The sequence below is a fragment of the Neofelis nebulosa genome, chromosome 5 (genome assembly GCF_028018385.1).
Source record: "Neofelis nebulosa isolate mNeoNeb1 chromosome 5, mNeoNeb1.pri, whole genome shotgun sequence".
NCBI lineage: Eukaryota > Metazoa > Chordata > Mammalia > Carnivora > Felidae > Neofelis > Neofelis nebulosa.
This window is the reverse complement of record NC_080786.1, coordinates 46,509,082-46,531,453: the sequence shown is the minus strand read 5'-3', so window position 1 is coordinate 46,531,453 and position 22,372 is coordinate 46,509,082. Positions and strand designations below refer to the sequence as shown.

General features: G+C 36.9%; 1 protein-coding gene and 1 pseudogene across 1 annotated transcript in view; one reads left to right on the top strand and one right to left on the bottom strand.

The window, feature by feature from the left end:
• Positions 1-5,323: 5,323 nt before the first annotated feature.
• Positions 5,324-22,372, bottom strand: part of LOC131512036 (arylacetamide deacetylase-like 2) — a 34,464-nt gene continuing 17,415 nt past the window's right edge. The window contains exons 3-5 of the mRNA XM_058730246.1: positions 21,383-21,452; positions 19,396-19,567; positions 5,324-6,063 (exon numbers count right to left, since the gene is read on the bottom strand). Coding sequence (XP_058586229.1) covers positions 5,461-6,063; positions 19,396-19,567; positions 21,383-21,452 — 845 coding nt within the window. The 3' untranslated portion in view covers positions 5,324-5,460. The remainder of the gene's footprint in view (positions 6,064-19,395; positions 19,568-21,382; positions 21,453-22,372) is intronic.
• LOC131513005 (dynamin-3-like) lies at positions 15,297-17,374 on the top strand (annotated as a pseudogene).

The following is a 22,372-nucleotide window of genomic DNA, read 5'->3' as shown; positions in this document are numbered from 1 at the left end:
AGGGAATCTGTTAATAAGTGTAAGTCACAAAGAGAGTCCATTTAAGACCTTCCATCCTTTTATAAGCTCTCCCTCACCCCAAGACCCCTGTGCTGGTCAACCAAACTATTCCCCCAGGTTCCAAGGAAAAAGAAAAAGTATTTTTAAAAACGGAGCTTCTTAAATGAGATTCTCTACATAATTAAAGTGTTACAGCTGCTAATAGAGGTCTACAGAGCAAAAATGGAGACTAGACAAAAGTGGTGGCCAGGAAGGTCTTGTAAGTAGAGGAGTTTGTATGAGCACAAGTCCATAGGTATGACAGTCTGATGTGACTATGGGACTTTATGGTATTTTGAGGACTAGACTGTGAAAGGCAGAAGGGATTCTGCAAAATACAAGCTGAAGACTTCATCAGATGGATCATTTAGCTAAATGGCAATTGGCCTTGCTTCTATTCTAATGTATGCATTAGAAATTATCATGTATGTTATAAATTCCCTTCTAAGACCAGCTTTACCTGCATCCCACAAGTCATGTGTTTTCATTATCATTCAATTCAAAACATGTTCTAATTTGTATAATGAGTTAGTTTTTAACTCTGAGTTATTTAGTAATACATTTATTACTTTCAAACAGATGGGGATTTTTAAATTATCATGTTGTTATTCTAGCCTAATTTCACTAGAGTCTGAGAATATGCTTTACCTGGTTTCTATCATTTTAAATTTGACAATAATTGCTTAATGGCCAAGAATATTTTTAATGTTCAAAGTATACTTGAAAAGAATGTATTATGACATTATTTGCTATTGAGTTCAATATTTGTAAATTAAATCATTTTTATTAATTATGTTGTTGAAATCTTGTAACCTTATCAATTTGGGTCTGTTTCTTTTTTTTTTCTAATAGTTACTCAAAAAAAAAAAAGAATTCAAATATTCCACTATGGGTCCTTAATTTTTGAAAATCCCCAAATCTCCCCCAGGAGAATCCACACAGAAATTTGGGTAAGAAAACCAAAAATCTATGGACAGCATTATATGAAGTAAAACATGAGCCAGAATATAAAGTATCCTACAAACCTCTAAGTATGAATGGTAAGAACAATTCACCAACACCTACAAGGCCTGTGCAGCATCAGTGCCTGTACAAGAGATAGCACAGGGGAGCAACAAAGCATTTGATACACTAAGATTTTAACATGTATTCACCAGAAATCTTAGTAAAATTTAGAAAACAGTTGAAACTCTCAGGGATTTGTGCACCCTATTAGTTGGTGAATACAAGCCATTTGCAATTACATCTGAAGGGGCTGGGATAGTGTAGACCCTACCATCCCTCAACATAAACCAATTAAAGCCTCTTCCGGCACAGAGCTCCACACTGACTAAACTGCTGGGAATAGAATCCAAAGTAACCAGGACAGGGGAAAAGACAATACAGATTAAATGGCCAGAACAAAACGTAGTATTTCACAATAATAACAAAAGAGGGAACTCAAGAGTCATAAAGTGAGAAAATCTGTAAAACCATGCCTTCCCCATACCTTCTAGAAGTTAAGATAATTAGTTTCATGTAAAAATGAGCATCAGAAAATGATTGTAGTTATATATCACTCAGAATTAATAAGAGCAATTTGTAAGAGCAAACATAATAAGAAGCAGAATAAACTCTATACAGACAATGAGAACATAAACAGAAAAACTTGCCCACAAAGCAAAGCAAAACTATATCCTAATGTTTTATAATTATCTGAAGTTATTAACACAATGATCTACAATGGAAAAGAGAAACATAATCCAGAATTATCAAAACTCAAAATTAATTAATAACACCCAAGAAATAATTCAGAAAACAAAACAAAACACTGTTTCAAAAATGAAGATTAGACCAGAATCAACACAAAGGAAAATAAATACAGAAAATGTCAGAGGGAAAAACAGCCTTAAATTAGGAAAAAGTTTAAAGTAAAAAGGAATTTAATGGCTCCCATATGATTCCATTTATATGATAATCCAGGAAAGGTAAACTCACAGAGACAGAAAACAGAACAGTAGTTGGCAGGGGCTATGGGAAACGGGAGGAAACACAGAACAGAGCTGTTCCGTGTCTTCGCTGTAAAAAATTTACATGATACTATGCCTTTGTCAAAACATATAGGCCTATACCTCAAATGTAAAAAAAAGTGAGTGCAAAGTAGAGATTAAGAACAAGATTAAAATGATTTTAAAATCTACAAATAATGAACAGAGGGAAAGAATATCTAACATAGATATGATAAAATTTCCCAGAGAAGAAAAACCAAAACAAGGAAATGGAACAATTACTAAAAATTATTATTCAAGATGTTACTGAAAGTTTTTAAAGAATTACTTGAACTTAGATATCAATGAGGTAAATGGCATACCTGGGGAAAAAATCAAACAAGAAATATCAACACTGATTCATAATTTAGTAAAAATTATTAGTCTCTAAAGAAAAACAAAAAAGAATTTTTTACACATTAATGAAAACAGGACCAAATAACTTCTAGAGGAAAGGTCTTCAGATAATGTATAACTATTTTCATACCAAAAGGAATACTTATTTATGTATATGTGTGTGTGTGTACATATGTACATGAAATGCTCTGAATATATCTGTCAAGTCCATCTGGTCCAGGGTATCATTCAAAGCCCTTGTTTCCTTGTTGATCATCTGCTTAGATGATTGTCCATTGCTGTAAGTTTGTTATTAATTGATGTACACGCTTGGCTGCTCTCAAGTTAGGGGCATAAATATTTACAATTGTTATATCTTCTTGCTGGATAGATCCCCTAATTATATATTGTAGCCTTCTTCATCTCATATTATAGTCTTTGGTTTAAAATCTCATTTGATATTAGTATGGCTACTGCAGCTGTCTTTTGATGTCCATTAGCCTGATAAATGGTGTTCCACCCTGACCTTCAATCTGGAGGTGTCTTTGGGTCTAAAATGAGTCTCTTGTAAGTAGCATAACTGTGGGTCATGATTTTTTATCCATTCTGATGCCCTATGTCTTTTAAATGGAGGATTTAGTCCATTTACATTCAGAGTAATTATTGATAGATATGAATTTAGTGCCCTTGTACCACCTGTAAAGTCACTGTTCCTGTAGTCTCTGTTTCTTTCTTGTTTCTTTTGGTATCTTTCCCACTCAACGGTCCCCTTTAATAATTCTTGCAGAGCTGGTTTAGTGTTCATAAAGTCCTTTAGTTTTTGCTTGTCTTGGAAACTCTCTCTCTCCTTCTATTCTGAATAACAGCCTTGCTGGGTGGAATTCTTGGCTGCATATTTTTCCCATTGAGCACATTGTATGTATCATGCTACTCCCTTATGGCCTGCCAGGTTTCTGTGGACAGGTCTGCTGCTAACCTTATGTGCCTACGCTTGTAGCTTAAGGACATTTTGTCCCCAGCTGCTTTCAGAATTCTTTTCTGAAATTCTTTTCTGTCAGACCTGTGCTAGTACAGATGCACCTGTAGGGAACAGCAGGGTGAGGTTTGTTGTAAGTAGTTCCAGCCTCCACTGGCGGCACTGTTTTGGTTGGTGAAGTCCCACCAGGTACTGGGTGGGGGAAGATGGCATCACCCCATTCTCCTTTCCTGGCTAGGGGAGCTGCTGCCCACCTCTGTTCAGTTAGACTTCACAGACAAGCAAACCATCTCCCTTCCTATGTCCTACACTTCAATCAGATCCCTGCCTTCAACCCATTTGTGCCTAGGTTGTCAACATGCCCAGTGTCACAGCTCTCCTGTGTTTTATCTCTGGTGCATGGCTCGTATTCAAAATTACTAATCTTAAAGGACAAGGTGAGCCAGAGGCCTGTACACCCCTCCAGAGGAGATCCTCACAGGGCTGTGCCCGGTCCTGTTATGTCCATGAAAATAGGCTGCACAGATGTACAGGTGCCTGGAGTTTATGGTGAAGCATAGCCAAAAGCTGGAACCAGGTTATCTGCCCTATGCACACACTTCTGTCCCCTGCTGTTGAATGGTTGCTCAAAGGCACCAGCCAGGTCTTTTGTCTGTGGAGAGGAAATATACCATCTTCCAAATGCACAGCAGGGAAGAGAAACTTTCTCTCCCACTGTGACACAGGGGCTCCCCACAACCCACTATCTGCTGTCCACTGCTGACCTTCCACCCTCCTTTCCCCAGGAGTACTGCTGCCCTCCCAGATTGACTCCCACGAATGGTAGAGAATTCCAAAACCTTGGAATTTCAGCTCCACTGTTTGCAAATATTGCAATAATCATTTCCTCCCAATTCCCCAATGATTCTCAGAAAATCCTTTTCTTGTGCAAACCCAGTGCCATGCTCTCTCACCCTGTTTCCCTCTCCTTTCTGTAAAAAGGTCTTCCTACTCCTGTGGCACTGCAGCTTTTCTCTCTCCTAATGCACGTCTCCACACCTCTTAACCTGCCACATTCTCTCCTTCAAATTATGCAGATTGTTCTCTTAATCCTCAGATCAATTTCCTAGGTATTCAGAATGATTTGATGTGATCTAGCTATGTTTGAGGAAGGACGCAAGCCCAGGGTACCCCTACTACTCCACCATCTTAACTCTTCCCCTCGTTGAGTGCATATTTAGATGTGATTGAACTTTAACAAATTATAATGTTGATCTGTTGCCTTTTTAAAACATTTGACTGAAAATGTGAAAAAAAAAAAAAAGGCCTTCTAGACAAAGATCGAAATCCTACTCCGTGGGAATGTCACCTTACATGGGGAAAAAAAAGGCAGGTATTTGCAAATACAATTAAGGATTTTGAGATGGGGAGAGGATCTTGGATCACTTCGGTGGAAACACATGTACCTTTCTAAAAGGGAGGCACAGATGAAGGCCAGTGAAGATGGAGCCGAGAAAAATTTGAAGATGCTAACTTTGAAGATTATGTGATCTGGCTACCCCAAGGAATAATGACAGCCATCGGATGAAGGAGGCAAAGAGCTCCATCTAGAGCCTCCAGAGGGAGTGTGGCTCTTGCCAGCACCCTGATTTGGTGACCCTCTGAGAGAAAACATTTCTGCTGTTTTAAGCCACCAAATTTGTAGTAAAACATTACAGCAGTCATAGGAAACTAATCCAATTACCTTGTAACTTTTTCCCTTTATTTTTCCTTTGCCCACTCACTATTATAATTTCTCTGCCATCTTCTCTAACGTGTCAGTAACCATTCTTATTCTCAACTTGAATAGGTGTTGGTTTGTATTAGGACCAACATAATTATCATAAACTATAAATAAAAGGATTATGTACATTTTACACATGCAGTTCTAGGAATAAGAAAAATTAACTAGCTCAAGGACATACAGTCACTTTTATAACTGATTTTAATCTCCATTCAGATAACACAAATGACATTGCTCTTTGTACCACACCTGTGATAATTTGTATATCACAAATTACAACCCATTAACTGGTGGCCCTATATATTTTATATATATTACATTTATAAATTCTTATCCAGCCAACTAATATACATGTCTTTTATCCTGAGACCTAGACGTAAGTACACTGGTGACACCATCAACGATAAAGCTCCATGGAACCCATTCTCAATATGGTCATGAGTAACTTGAACTCCAACATTTTGAAGTCTTGTAACATACATAAGTCCATCATCCCTTACACAATCATACTGACAGGTAAGAATATAGGTTGATGGCAAATTCTGTAACTGAGAATCATTGGCTAACAAGGGAGATGCTCTGATATCCATAAGTGCTGACAATGAATAATTATGTCTTCCAAGAACTGGTTCGGTATAAACATGGTTTTTTCTATACTTCTTGGGTAAAAGAGTACTCCAGTTAACAAACTTAAACAGGTGTCTTGATTCCAGAGGCATATGTTGGTTTCTTCTCATTGCTTGGGTAAGTGTTTCATCAGTGGTTAAATATGAGCTAATGAGTTTTATGCCCAAGTCCTTTGTTAGAATTATACCACGCTCATTTTCTTGGTGAGATGGCAAACAAGAATCTATTATCTGTAAGACAGGGTAAATTAAAGCTTGAAGCTTGATTTTATGCTTTATTTCAAGATCAATCTGCACCTGAAAAAAACATAATGATGTCCTATAAGCAAAAATTCCAAAACTTCAGGAGGGAGAGATTTAATTTTTAAAACGTAAGCAATCATGAGATAAACAAATCTACATAAATTGATGTGATAATATATTATTTTCACAATATTTATAATGACCTTCAGTGGCATAAAAACTTGTCAAGCTCATTTCAACAGTAAAGTTTTAAAAATGTTGGTTGTGTGTGAAAAAGGGAGAGAGATAGAGATGCCCAGGTATAAAACAAATAAGTCCCAGGGATGTCATGTATAGTGTGGTTACTAGGTTAATAATCCTGTGTTGTATATTTGAATGCTATTAAAATAGTAAATCTCAAATGTTCATATCACAAGAAAAACAATTTGTAGTTATGTGTGGTGATAGATGTTAACTTGACATATTACTATGTTGATCAAGCTGCAATATGTACATCTATCGATTATGCTGTATACCTGAAACTAACATGATGTTGTATGTCAATTGTATATTGATTAAAAACAAATTTAAAACAGACAATGTCAGGAAGTGAGGCACTACTGGGCTGTACCCAAGAGCAATTTGAGAGACTGGGAGCAGCAGCCACAGGAATCTCAATCCCAGGTGGTGACAGAAGTAGCAGCAACCTGGCTTTGTAACCACTAATAGTACATACCTTGCTAGATTTGAGATTTGCTTTAGCAATTTGATGCCTTATTGTCAACTGGGTTGGCGCATCAAATGAGTTCATTACATTGGGGAAATGGGAAGAGAGAGAGAGAGAGAGAGAGAGAGACATGCATACATACATACATAGAACGAGGTTTTTGTCAAAAATCACCAATGCAAACAATCTAAATAGGATAACCCTGGAGGAAACTGACACTATAAATAAATCTGCAAGAATTATTGACTGAATGAAACCAAAGTGAATGGAAAAAATAAATATAGCTATTGAAATAATATTTTATCATAAATTTGAAAATTAAAATTAAAAATTAGCATTACAATTAAAATATTTTAAAACAGTTTAAAGTTTAAAATAATATTATTTGGCTGTTAAGCAAGTTCCCAGCAACATACTGTAAATTTTAAGAAACATTATTTAAATGCAGAAGTACAGAGACAGAAAAGAGAAAAAAAGCCAATGGATAGGTAGCTTACCTTCTGAAAGAATGGTGATATTTGGAAAACAAAGGGATGAAATTATTTTTAAAAACCTTGTTGATATTCCATTTGACATACAAGGAGAGAATGTGGAATATGTAACATGGAGCCCTTTTTTCTTTCCAGAGGTGAAGGGGGGTGTCCTGAGGTTCACCTATGACCCTGAGAACCCTAAAGGAGAACCTGAAAATAATTTCCGAAAAGCAAGTGTCTAGGCTAGAGTGTGGGATCTGAGACAATGATATCTGGACAAATGAAAACGCCTGCTGTGAGTAGAAGATGTACCTGTAAGTCAACCTCTCACCAGAGTGGCTGGCTGAACTCAAAGGAGGGAATCAACTGAAATCCCAGATGTACCTCAGAAAGGGAAATAGTATCCCACCACCTCTATGATGCTCTCTGAGGGCATTAGAGGCTTCACAAGTTTAGAATGAAAATGAGCCAAGACAATGTTTCCTGACGGAAACTCTCAAATCTCTCCCAAGTGCCCTCATGTAGATAGATGATTTACTGAGCCAAAGTCTACCATCAACATCCCACTGCCAATGTCCCAAGCCTAGACAAGGAAACAAACAGCCCACATCCACAGGGAGAGGGCAAACAGAAACACACCAACCAACACCTTATCTGGCCCTAACTGTCCTTTCTGGAATGTCATATGAAATAAATTGTTTTCCCACAAATGTGTCACTACTTACTATGTCTACGTCCTTACTATATCATTTGTTGCTTTGCCAGTCAATACCTCTTCCTATCTCTCTGTCATCCTTTGAAGCTCATTTTAAAGTTATCTCTTTGAAAATACTGGAAGGGCACCTTCTGGTCAGATCCACCAAGTTTGGCAATCTTACCCTAGTTTTAGCAACCATGTTATCAGACTAGTATGAATCTTCTTAGATGTTTTGTATATATTTACATATATTTCTAACCAAAAATGTATGATTATGCATGTAAGTAGCTGATCAAAGTTCACTTCTCTATCTTCAAACTCCTCTAAATTTCCAAAACTCTCTAGCTCTTTCAGGTCAATGATCAATTTCCCTTTACCTTTTAAAAATGTATATAATGGATCTCTCTCCTCGATTTTGAATTCCACAAGCACTGATAATATCTAAGTTGTCATTGTATGTCTTACCAGTTCTAAGATAATAAAAGGCTAAGTATAATATTTTTTAAAAGCAGACAAATAACTAAATCAAAATTGCTGCTCAGTTTCTAATTCTAAGAGGACATTGTGTTCTCTTAGAACCAGAAACCAGAGGACATATGAAGCAGTAAGAGACTTATAATGAGTAGGTCCCAACAATAACACTTAATTATTGAATTATCTATAGCATTGTTCTTTCCTTCTAGATCCACATGGACTCAAAGACAAATGGCCAGAGTGCAAGAATGCAAATAAGCATTAATACTGAACCATAAACATAACTACTGAAAAGCCCTGAATGAACCTTCCTGTAACATAAATGTGAATATCACATTAATGGATACATATTTCTCATTCTGTGAGCAATCCATATGTACCTGGCTGCAAAAGTGTGTAAGACATTTATCTCAGGATATTATCACTTCAAAAAGAACAAGAATGAAAATACAAAAGCAAAAAAAAAAAAAATTGAGAGAACACATCTTGCTTGTTGTGGTATCCTTGAGGTTTAAACACTGGTAACTGTTCTTAAATTGTCCACTTAAATTTTTATTATTGTTTTCAGTATAACAAAGACCTCTGGGTAACTAAGTAGAAGGTTACAGAATACATTCAAAAAAGCCCATTCTTATTTTTAATCCCTTCCAATAATTAACATTATTTCAATGAGAACACAATGGATGTGATATATTTCAACTTTTCTTTTGTACTTAAATACCATTACTTCTAAACTCATGAAATCTAAAATACAATTCTCCCATATAAACTATTCCCTCTGCTCCTCTTTTATTAAACCATGCAATTTAAATTTCTAACTGGTTTTTCAAGTTACAGGTCATGCCACTGATAGTATTGTTACCATGAGAGTAGTTTATTAACACCATGGTAAAGACTGATCTCCTCAATCTAGAAAGTTGGCAACAAAATTCGAAACCAGTTCATAAAAGGCTTCTGTATCATACTAAAAAGCTTAGAATTACATGTAGGTCAGAAGGATTTTCACTCCTGCATTAATTTCTTTATTCACAACTAGCCCCCATTAGTTGGGAATGGTGACTGAGGGGTAGCTGATAGGAAAGACAGAGAAAAACCACTCATGACTTTATGCCCTGCCCAGAGAGCCCTATATCAGTTTACTGACTCAACTGCTTTGAAGCCCATGTATTTGCCTGTCATGAATACTTGTGCCTGACATAAAGCCTGCTCCAGACAGTCTGAAGCATTACTGAATCCTCTCCCATTCCCCAAATGCCCCAAGGCCATCTATTAGGGCAATGGTGCTTTCCTAGAGAATGGCGGGTTCTTCTTGCCTAGCGCATACATTACTGTTCCTGCATTGAGTCCCTCGTTATCCACAGCCCAGCTCAAACCAGTCACTGGTTTGCAAAGGTCCTTACCATCTAGCCCCCTGGTTTAGATGTGTATTATTTAAAGTTCTGCACATCCACAGCAACTTATCCTGTGCTTGTCATCCATAGAAAGATAGATGTATGTAAAAGATTAGTTATATATGGAGTTCCCACATCACTACTGATAATCCTGTTCATCAAACTTAGCAGATCTACTATTTTTTAATCCGGTGCACCCAGCTTCATAGCAATTGTGATTGCTTCCCTCACTACTCTTCCTTTTCATTGATCACCCCCACCTCGTACCACATCCAACTTCACCAACACACAGATAGCCAGTGAGTATTTGGGTGACTACGAGCCACCATGAAGGAACTCCAATACAAGAGGACTTTTGGCATCACCCTGGAGCACATGTTCCAACTTTTGTAGGAGCTGGAGAACTCCCACATGGAGCCTACTGTAGTCTGAATGTTTATATTCCTCCAAATTCATACGTTGAAAAGCTAATGTCCAAGATGGTGGTATTAGCCCATGGGGTGGTTGGGACTCCTTAACGTCCAACACTTATTTCACCAATTCCCCCACCCACCACCCCTCTGGTATCATCAGTTTGTCCTCTGTGGTTAACAGTCTATTTCTTGGTTTGCTGCTCTCTCTTTTCCCCCATGATCATTTGTTTTGATATTTAAATTCCACATGAGTGAAATCATATATACAATGGAATGTTCCTCAGCCATAGAAAAGAATGAGATCTTGCCATTTGCCACAAAGTGCCTAGAGCTAGGGAGTATTATGCTAAGATAAATACAACAAGGAACAGTATTTTTTAAAATACAAATGTGATTAAAATTTTTCTATGACTTCACGATGCCCTTGGAGAAAAAAAAATCAAAAGAGGCATGATTTGCCCCTGCCATCCTTTCTAACATCACTATTCACCGTACTTCCACTGATGTAGTATCTATGCACTTAGTTTTTTGTTTTTGTTTTTTTTTTTGAACCAGGATTCCAAAAGAGACAAACAGTAACTGCATAAATAGGGAGGAGACAGAATGAATCCGTTCAACTCTTCTCAGCAAGTCACAAAAACAACTTGATTCCAAGGTGAATAATCAGTTATGGTTCAATTCAGCAGCATGTAGGAGCAGTGTCTTTATTTAATCTCTAAATCTTTCCCACAAAGATGTGTTGAGGATAATCTGTAATATCGTGCTGTGTTACACAAGGGGACTGATAAAGAGGCTGCCCTCAGGTAAAACAGGCAGAAGAGAGGCCAAGGTCCAACTCTGGAGTATTCTGAAGGGTGGAGGAAGAAGACAGCAAGAGTACACGTATGACGGCAGGGTTTGGATATATAAAGATTAAAGAAAAATTATTGTCCCAGATTCCAAAATACTTAGAGTCCAGTTGGGATTGTGCACATGCAAAAAATAATAGGATAATCACTGGAGTGTAACTGCTTTGAGTAGTATAGAGGAGGTTCGCCTGTAAGGGTTTCTAGTGCTTATGGAATATCCAGGTGGGGAAAACCATTGGATAGATGGGTTTTGAGCTCATGACAGTGGCATTAGTGGGAGGCATAACTTTAAGAGCCTTTAGCAGATCATTCAGAGCTGAAGTCATGAGACCAAGCAGAGAATGCGATAGAAGCCAGAAGGACCAAACGTTGAGTCCTAAGGAAAATCAGACTCAAAGGAGTGTATAGACCAAGAGTTCATCTCCCATAAAACTGAATGGAAGAGAAGATAAGAACAGGGATAGTGAGTATTTTAAGACAAAAGTTGGCAAGAGTTTCGAGTGATGAAAAGAAGTTAAAGAACAACAACAAAAATGCCCTTAGATATAGAAATAATGAGATCCCGGACCTACTTAGCCACAGCAAGTTGAACAAATGGCCAGGGGAGAATACAAAGTGATTAAATGAGGAAGGTATACATTAGGAGTATGTAGAAAAAGATCTTAAAATGATGAGAGTTGAATATCTGATGTTAGGCTGTAGCAAAACAACTTTCTTACTTACCAAAGTGACCTCCACCTGTAACTCCAGAGTAAGGCAACTTTGTTGTTACTGTGTGTCAGGTAAACAGCTTTCATATGTTGAAAGGTAATAATTTCAAAGCCAGATGAATTTCAGGCTTAACTTGCACTGTTAATAAAGGTCTTTTAGTTTTACAGAACTGAGCAACCTAGCCAATCTTTTATTTAATCTAGCAAACTTACTAAGTCATTTTTTCCCTGAGATGAAGATGTAAATCCCAAGACAAGATGCTTTTCCTAGACACGTCTTCCGCTTGGCCAACACAGGGAGAGAAAGACCTACTGCTAATCGACCCATGAAAGAAGAATGGAAGAATTTCTCTTAGTCTTAATAGAGGGATAATCGGTCCAAGATCTAACAAACGATGACAAAGACCTCCTGAGACTACACAGTGGCTTCAGAAAACCATCTTCATTGTGCTGGCACAGATGGATAGAGGTTTCCAGAGAGCAATGGTGATGCAAGATTGAAATTAACGGAGGACTGGTATTTCTATGTTCAGTGGATTTCATGTAGTCCATGTGACACTGCTATGTTGCGATTACATGGAGATTAATAAACAAATAAATAGTATACCTAGTATACTTCGTATATAAACAAAGAATATAGTATACCTGCTACTGAAAATATCCCAGGTTGAAGGGTGTGTAGTGTCACTTTTTTTTAAGGCATCATCATTAATTAGTCTCTGATTTATATTTTACTCTTAAGACTGGTAAAGAAAACATTAAAAATATTTTTAGAGAAGTGTCAAACATATAAGATCATATGTGGCTATAGAAATATGATGTAGAGATGTCACAGAAATATTGTTATAAATCGATCACAAGGCTACGTTGACACCTTATGACAAATGATGCAAATTAGTAGGAACAATATATTTAGAAAGGTTAACCTATAAACAAATAGAGATATCTTATATTACCACTACCTTTTCAAATTCCTACATAGAATCACATAGTTTTTAACAACTGAGAAGGGTGGAACTTAATAATTACTTCAGAGTATTGAATCAATTCATATTATTTTCTAAAATTAAGAAGATGTTTATGCCATAAATAAATAAAAATAATGCATAAATTACTCTAAAATATAATTAGATGAGATGGCCAGGAAATTGAATTTAAATGCTATTAAATTTAAAAAAATGCTCCTTAAAGATTAAGGAACTTTTTTGAGAGAAAGTTTTTCGACTATAGTGATTATTCAGATCATTGTAATTGGTAAGCAACATTAGTAATTTTAGGACACATTATGTGATTTTGCCAGAAAATCTCAGAATTGTAGGGAAAAGATATTCATTTCTCTTTCAGTAAGTAGAAGAGAATTGAAAAATGGACAAAGTCCAAAAAAGAAAATTACAGAATACAGAAGAATCTATTTAACTTCTTAATCCACGAGAACATCTTTTTACACTATGAATTATATATATATATATATATATATATATATATATATATATATATATTTGGTATCCATTAGGAAGGATATATCTAATATGTCGCCTGAAGTCTTCTCAGAGTACACAAAAATACCGATCTCTAAATGAGGTATTCTTACTGAAACTGAGCTTTTCAGGCTGTAAATCTGTAACATACTATTAAATGCTTTGTTGAAACATGAGACTTTGAAAAAAGGGAGGGGTGGTATCATACTTACAAAGTAAAAGGTGATTTTAATTAGCCAGATAAAGAATAAACCTAGCATGGGGAATAAAACTTTTTGATTAAAATACAACTCATGTAGAAAGTTTAGCTGACCATGAAGAATAAGCAGCTTAAAGTATGATCATAAAAAACAGGAGGGGCACCTGGGTGGCTCAGTCCGATGAGCGTCCAACTTTAGCTCAGGTCATGATCTCGTGGTTCATGGGTTTGAGACCCACATCGGGCTCTGTGCTGACAGCTCAGAGCCTGGAGCCTTCTTAGGATTCTGTATCTCCCTCTCTCTGCCCTTTTCCCTCTCTCTGTCCCTCTCCCTCAAGAATAAATAAACATGAAAATGTTTTTAAAAAAATAAACAAGAAATGCTAAAGGAAATCACTTTTTTGTTATACTATGTAACCATGTTGAGTTCTGATACAGTATTTTCAGCTGTAAAACAATTTCTTTGATCAGATATATCAGAAAGTTAATTAGATATTATGTTCTTCTACAAGTAGCCAATTCATTTTTTTTTTTTTCAACATTTTTTATTTATTTTTGGGACAGAGAGAGACAGAGCATGAATGGGGGAGGGGCAGAGAGAGAGGGAGACACAGAATCGGAAACAGGCTCCAGGCTCCGAGCCATCAGCCCAGAGCCTGACGCGGGGCTCGAACTCACGGACCGCGAGATCGTGACCTGGCTGAAGTCGGACGCTTAACCGACTGCGCCACCCAGGCGCCCCTACAAGTAGCCAATTCAAAGAATATGATAATGTCAAATTTTAATTCACTTCAAGACAACAACTTATACTGTCCTACAAATTGTACCGAGAATCGCCATCTGTTTTTGGTAGCTGTGTTAATATTCAGGATTGCCCTGCTGGAAAGGTCTTCACATCTTGATGGATCTTTATGGCTACATGTCATAATCATTTCAAAAGCTTTCTTCATTTACAAAGCCTGGCAAATATTACAAAATGCAAACAGACATTACAGGTGTTAAAGGTGCTTCTTGATCATTATTGGGTAATTATTGGACAGTTTCCAGAATTTCTATATCCATAAAACCAGTTTTCAATAAAATTCAAGATTCGATTGCTGTATGATTTGGTGTAGCGATTCGTATGTAAAACAGGGGACAGTCTCCAATATTCATTCTCTACCACACTTCCCACCCCATCCCAGCAAGATTTTTCAAATAAGTGATGTATTAATTCAAATACATAGCAAATTAGTTTAGGTTGGAAGAGGCCTCGGGAATCAACAAGTCTAATGGCTTACAAATTTTCTTTTTGGTAATGAAATTCTGCAGAGCCAAAGGTGAAACTTTGCTAACTACTGCCATTCTGGCTCCACAATAGGGTTTTGTATGTGTATGTGGTGTTACAGATTAGTATACATGCATATGTATATGTACACTTTCATATTATGAATGTGTGTATCTCTCTTTGCAATGTGCATATGTATATATAAAATATAAATATATGTGTCTGTATATAATTTTCTTCTGAGTGGTCTGAGTATTTTATTTTCATTCCTAATTTTTTTTTTAATGAGCAAGATTCTGGGTTTGTGAAGAGGTGGAAATTTGGGAAGAGTGGAACACCTGGAGAGGGTTTCAAAGCTCTGTGCACTTGGCCCATACCTTGCCCTATCCATGTCTTCACTATCCTTTTATAATTACCTGCTAATCTAGGACATTCTCCCTTGGGGGTTGGGCATTGCAACGAGATGGTCTCTCGTGCTGCACTATGAGCAGAATATGCTGGATTTCTTAACTACACAGGAAAACAGATTTTGATGGTGTGTGCCATGAAACTGAAGCGGAAAAAGATCAGGTGACCAGAAGGAATGCAGACATTTCCTCCAATCCAATTTATTTATGACTCTATTCCCTACATGTGTGAAATCCAATCCTTATCGCCCTACCTGGATAAAGTGTCCACAGGAAATCAGTCACCATATCAGTCACCAATCAGAGAAATGATTTCACAGTTCATCATGCAGGAGAACTGATACTGGCTGTTACCCCAGCCAATACCAATCTTACAAACTAAGATCATGGAAGATAACTAAATAAGTTGATTCTCAGGGTGCCTGGTTGGCTCGGTCAGTTAAGCGTCAGACCCTTGGTTTGGGCTCAGGTCATGATCTCACATGCTGACAGCACGGAGCCTGCTTGGGATTCTCTCCCTCTCCCTTTGCCCCTCCTCCACTTATGCTGTGTCTGTCAGAAAAGAAAGAAAGAAAGAAAGAAAGAAAGAAAGAAAGAAAGAAAGAAAGAAAGAAAGAAAGAAAGAGAAAAGAAAAGAGAGAGGAAGGAAGGAAGGAAGGAAGGAAGGAAGGAAGGAGGAAAGGAGAGGAAAGGAAAGGAAAGGAAAGGAAAGGAAAGGAAAGGAAAGGAAAGGAAAGGAAAGGAAAGGAAAGAATTTGATTCTCAAGGTCTGAAAACTACTGGAGTCATCACCAAACTAGACTTTATAGACGAAGAAACAGATGCCAGAGATGTCCTAGAGAACAAGATGCTGCCTCTTCACAGGGATTATGTGATGGTGGCAAACAGAAGCTGGAAGAATATATATGGGAAGGAGGAAAGGAAATTGTTTCTCTCACATTCAGCTTACAAACATATTGCCAGTCAGATGGGGACCCCATACTTGCATAAGTTCCTTAATCAGCAACTTACCAACCACATTTGACATAATCTGCCAAACTTCAGGAACAAATTAGAAGGACAGTTGTCCTCCACAGAATGACAGAATGTGAAGTAGGAGCCTACAAACACTTCAAGCCAGAAGAGCCCACCAGGAAGACCAAAGCATTGCTGTAGGTAGGTCAACAATTTGCTGTGGAATTTGAGAAGAGAATCACAGTGTGAGGGGATCAAGTAGTTACCCTGGAATTCTCAAAGGGCTTTAAATCCATTGTATTTTCTATGAAGGCTTTCCTTCTGAGACAGTAAAGATGGGGTTCAGTGAGAAAGAACTGTGAAGAGAAATAACCTATGCAATCAAAAACATACACTGTATCAGGACAGGGTTGTTTACTCAAGACATGGCATTTTGAGCAATAGTCAAGAAACAAATTGCAAACCCTTCCTTAAGGTGTGTGGATCTGGGAAAACAAATATTTATCAACAGTGTCAAAAAGTACACCAAAACAAAAAAAGACTGGCAAACTTCCCCAGACTCTTCAAGTAAATGGAAAGGATGATTGGTGACCACATTTGACAGCAGAAGGGAAGACAAAGTACTAGGTCCTGATATTGATTGACATCCAGTCTCCTACACCAACACTAATCATAAAGATTTCATAACTTTGCAAATGTTCAGCAGAGAATCAGTCAGGTTCACAAGAAAAATAGATTTGGAAATTAAGTAATTTGAAAGATGCAGCTAACCATCAGCATCAGTGGCATCATGAAAGGAGGCTCTAAAGGATACTGGTTTATACTTACCCCTGAAAGTTTGTCCTGGTACAAAGATGACAAGGCAAAAGCAAAGAAGTATGTATTTCCCTGGGACAACCTGAAAGTCTGGGATGTGGACAAGAGCTTTATGCCTAGCGAACACATACGTATATTCTTTAATAAAGAACAAAGGGCTGTATACAAAGACTGTTGCTTCCTTGAGCTGGCATGTGATTCACAGGAGGATGTAGGCAGCTGGAAGACATCTCTACTAAGAACTGGGGTTTCTCCTGATGAATCTTTTACTGCAAATAATGAGAATAGCCAAGGAGAAAACTTTTCCATGGACCCACGAGTGGAGAGACAAGCAAATATCACTCATAACCTGATAGATTCCTACATGTCTACCACCCACAAATGTGCCAACATCAAATTCCCAAAATGATAATGCACTTGCTAATCAAAAATGTTAAAGATTTTTATAACTTCAGAGCTCTTCGCACAGCTTGGTTCTTTACAGGACCAAAATACTCTGATGAAGGAATCTGCTGAGCAGCCTCAGCACTGAGATGAGATATACCAAACCCTTAAAAAAGCCCTTGTGATCATTGGTGATATTAACACTGGCACTACCTTCATCCTAGGGATTTCTGTGGATGGCTCCTGGAAACAGCACTCCTGTAGGTCACCACCTCCAAGTCCCACAACCTACAACAGACATTGAGTGCTCCCCTCATATGGCCCACATGGCCCACATCTCTCCCAAGGTCTGCCCCTGCCAATCCTCTCCTGCACCCCACTTGGGAGCTACCCCAGTTCCATTCCAGCTGACCCCTTACTTCTTTTTCCCAACAGCAACAGTTCACTTGGAGTACCTCTGCAAGTTTCCTCTCAACCCACAAGAGTCCCTCCCAATGTTCTAAGTCATTCCCCCAAATTTTGAGTGAGGGCAAACCCATGACTCTTTTGAGTGTCTCTTTGAGTCTCTCTTTGCATATGTAACATCAAACTTTGGTGGCGTCAATGATGAAGCTAGTAAGCCTTGATGACTTGGGCTCAGGAAACACAGACAACTAATTGACTTGTGTGACTGGCCTGTGTCTGATTTCCCCACAATCACACGGTGGAAATTACCTAACTTAGTCCCTCTTCAACATCCCTCTATAAGTTTGACTTTTAGGAGCTGAGTGTCATTTGGACAAATGAATTCATCTTGTGACTTCTGATTTCAGCTGTGAGCTTTCTATTTTCCTCACCATTCTTCTCCTTTAAAGAACAAATAAGTATATTTATGATTAGGTTTTCTGAAAAAAAATTGGAGGAGGAGTTGGGATGCTTCCCAAATGATTGAATGAGGCCAGTATAACTTTATGTCAAAACCTGACAAGGGGTGCCTGGGTGGGTCAGTCAGTTGAGTGTCCAACTCTTGATTACAGCTCAGGTAATGATCCTGGGACATGGGATTGATCAAATCTTTAATTTCAGCAAAAAGAAACCAGCAAAATATAATAGCTTTAAGTCATCATGGCCAGGGAGGCTCATGTCTGGAATGCAAGCATAATTTTACATCTGAAAGTCAACTGACATAATTTACTACATCAAAAGAATAAAGGAGAAAAATCACACTGTAATATCAATAGATCCATTAAAAACATTTAGCAAACTTAATACCTATTTATGCAAACACTATCATCAAATCAGGAATAGTAAAGACTTTCTCAGCCTGACAAAAGCCAACTGTAAAACGCTTTCAGTTAACATCATATTTATTGGTGAAATATTGAATGATTTCCTTCTAAAATTCAGAGAATGACAATTGTATTCAATATAGTCCTGGAAGCCCTAGCTAGTGCACTAATTAATAAAAGAAAAGCATAAAGATTAAAAAGGAAGAATTAAAATGGTCTCTAGTGGCAGGAGATATGACTATGTAGAATATCCTAGGAAACATTAAAAAAAAAACCCTAGAATTTATAAGTGAAATTTTTAAGGATATGATTGTAAAAGGTCAGTGTAAAACGCAAATGATTTCTGAATACTTTCAAAGAGGCACTTGAAAAATATTATTTTACATGAAAATTTTCCCAAATAATTCAGGAATAAATTTAAGAAAAGATTTGTAAGATTTCTACACTGAAAAAGGAAAATACTGAGGAAAGTGAAGAGGACTTAAATAAAAAATGACATAAACCATGCACTTTAATTGGAAGTACCAGGATTATTAACCTATAGATTCAACACAATACCATACAAAATCCAAATTAGCCTTTTTGTTTTTAGAAATTGACAAGACATCCCAGTATTTTTATGGAAAAGATTTAGAGTATTAGAAACAATTTTGAAGAAAGACCAAAGCTGGAGTCAGAATAGTATCAGGCATAAGAACAGACAAACAGGGCAACGGAACAAAAGAGAGGATTCAGAAATAGTCATATTGATAGTTAAATGATCTTAGACTCCAGTATCACTGTAATCCAATGAGAAAGTATGGTCTTTTCAACAAATGATGCTGAAAGAACTGGTTATGTGTATAGGAAAAAAAATGATTTGTGACCTCTACCTCTCAGAATAAAAATAAATGCAACATACCTGTTGAGTCACAGCTGCTGCCAAATTGCCCCCAGAACTGTCTCCTGAAACACAGATTCGGGTGGGATCCACTCCATATTTTCTAAGAATTTTATCTTGAAGAAAAAATTTGACTGCAGCGAAACTGTCTTCAAACTGAGCAGGAAAATGATGTTGAGGAGCTAGCCTATAGCTTTAAAAAAGAATGATTTAAACAATTTTTTTATAACATACCATTTATGGTTGTATCTTTCCATGTAGTTTTTCAATACCAAATAGATGCAATTTAACACCAGTTTCTATTTTTAATCTGTCAAAAAAATCACACTTGAGTTTTCCACTAACTCCTTAGTATATGGAAAAAAAAAAGAAAAGAAAATTCATATAAAGGTTTTCAACCTTGTATCTACATTCCACGGATAGCATTGTGTGTGAGGGGTAAGGTGATATTAGGAACTCCCGACAATTGTAAGCATAGTTTTTAGTCCACATGCATTTTAGATTGGAGATACTCTATAGTTTATACCATATTCTCAATGTAACTGGAGGTCCAAACATTAAAAAAAATTATTGAAAGAGCACCATGGATATTTGAGGACAGCAGATCTGAGAGATTATTATAGGGAAAGTGTTACATTTTTCAAGATCATGTGGATAAAAATCCTACATGCTTGCAATGTATATATCTCACCAAGGATAATGTCAAGGGGTTGATTTTAGATAAAAATTTTGAAATATAAATAACCTTTTAGTAGCTGGGAAGATTGTTTCTGATGAATTCATTTCTGAGGCAAACTATCACACTATTCTTTTAATGGATACAAATGGATTTTTTCCCCCACTATGTACATGGACCAGTAAACATAGGAGAATGGTTCTATCAGCCTGTTATCTATCAGGGCTAACTTTTTTTCTCATGCTCTTTAGAAAAACAAAATTTGTAAATATCTGTACTTAACATTAAATGTTAGTGTGATGATCCTTAAAATTTTATCATAAACTATCTTTAGAAAATCCTAAACAAAGTATGTTGGTATCTATTACTTTAAATGCAGTATATTTAGACGTTAGGGCAAAGAACACAAATCATAAGGATATGATAAAATATATAAGCCAGAAAAAGACATATCACTATATTAAAATAGATTTAAAATGATAAGTTTTAGATTACTTCAAAAGTTATGGAGGTATAAAGGATATATCCTAATGTTATAAATGAGAAGTATCCCTGAAAATAGGAAGTTCTAGCCACTGCGAGTAATCAAAACAAACAGCATTGGCAATCACTCTTTAGATGACCAAATTGTCACTTTAGTTTTCTCTCTAAACTTTCATAGCTTCCTAGCTAAAAATCAAAACAAAACAACAACAACAAAAAACCCAAATCTATGTCACTATTACAGATTAGAAGTCTGTAAGTATGTTTTTGTTACTATGGACTAGGGAAGAGAGGTACGAAAAAATCCCTCCTGGGGATGTCGGCTTCAGAAATACAGACTGCATAAGTATGAGAAAATATTGAACTGTCCTGACACATTCTGATATTTTCTAGCAAAATCCAGAAGGTAAAATTCACTTTTCCTGAGAATGACTTAAAATTCTTAGCTGATCCCAACCTTTACCTCCTACATTACTCCAAACAAGAATTATTATAAAACATTTTATTACCAACCCAAATATAATCTACCATCCCAAATTTGTAGGATTTATTTATATCTTCTTATCCAGCTATGTTACTTGGGGCTTGAGTTGGGACCTGAGTTTTAAGTGTCTAGAGCAAAAGTGTATCCAAAAATGCTCACTCAGGGATGTTACTCAGAGATTTCCAAATTCACAGAAGAATATGAGATAGTGGACTCTTCAGGAATGGTTTACATTGCAATGGTGATAAATAAATAGAATAATTTTTTTAAATTGATATTTCAGGCATAGCTAACTTGATTTGGAAATCAAACCTCTACCTGGTGAAGGCAGAAATCATAGTAGCCAAAGAAAAACATTCTCTTACTCCAATCCCACAACAACAGCATTGAGTTTGTTTGCAGTCCATCTATTCAGGGAGTCATAAGCACTCTGCTCTGGAATGAAGAAAGAAATGTGAGAGTACTTTTGGTAAAAAAACAAAAACAAAAACAAAACAAAAAACCACAGCAACAGAAATGCTTGTAGCTATGAACTTGGAAAGAAATGTGAGTGTTATATAGAAACCTAAATTTCCCACTCCATTTCTATTCAGAGGGACCAGAATCAGCCTGACACAGTCTGGAGGAGTGTCTCCTCTGTCACTGTCTCCAGTGATGAAAAGATGACTTTGCAGATTGGTGTTTTGAGGAAGGGAAAGTAGCCTTGGGCCATTCTATTTTTTCTATTTGCATCTGCTGCCTGTACACAATGATTCTCCCAAGAAATTTTTGTGGCTTGTTGCGTTTTACTCTGCTTGCTTTTTCAGGCAGCAAGTTCCATAGGGAGGAACTGCGTGGCTGGTTAGCAGGGCCAGCCACGACAGATGAGTCAATCTAACTCAGTACCTAAATACCCTTTCTCGCAAAGCCTTCTTTAGAAATAATGGTTATGTTTTGACTTGTTTATTTGAATTTTGTATATAATCTTCAGTTGGTTCAGAATTTGGGGGGAAAGAAAATAATAGATACACTGACTCTGTAAAACCACAGCACTCAATAATACGGTTCCTTGAATCTCCATATTCTTTGCATGTCACATTAGGAAATGGTGTAATAACGTTGGTATTGAAGACAGAGTCTAAAGAAAAGTAACTTAATTTTGAGAGAGCCTCTGGCGAGTGAGAGATTTCCAAAATCACAGAAGAATATGAGATAGTGGACTCCTGAGGAATGGTTTACATTGCAATGGTGACAAATAAAGAGAATTATTTTTTAATTGATATTTCAGGCATAGCTAACTTGATTTGGTAATCAAACCTCTGCTTGGTGAAGCCAAAGAAAATTATTCTCTTACTCCAATCCCACAACAACAGCAT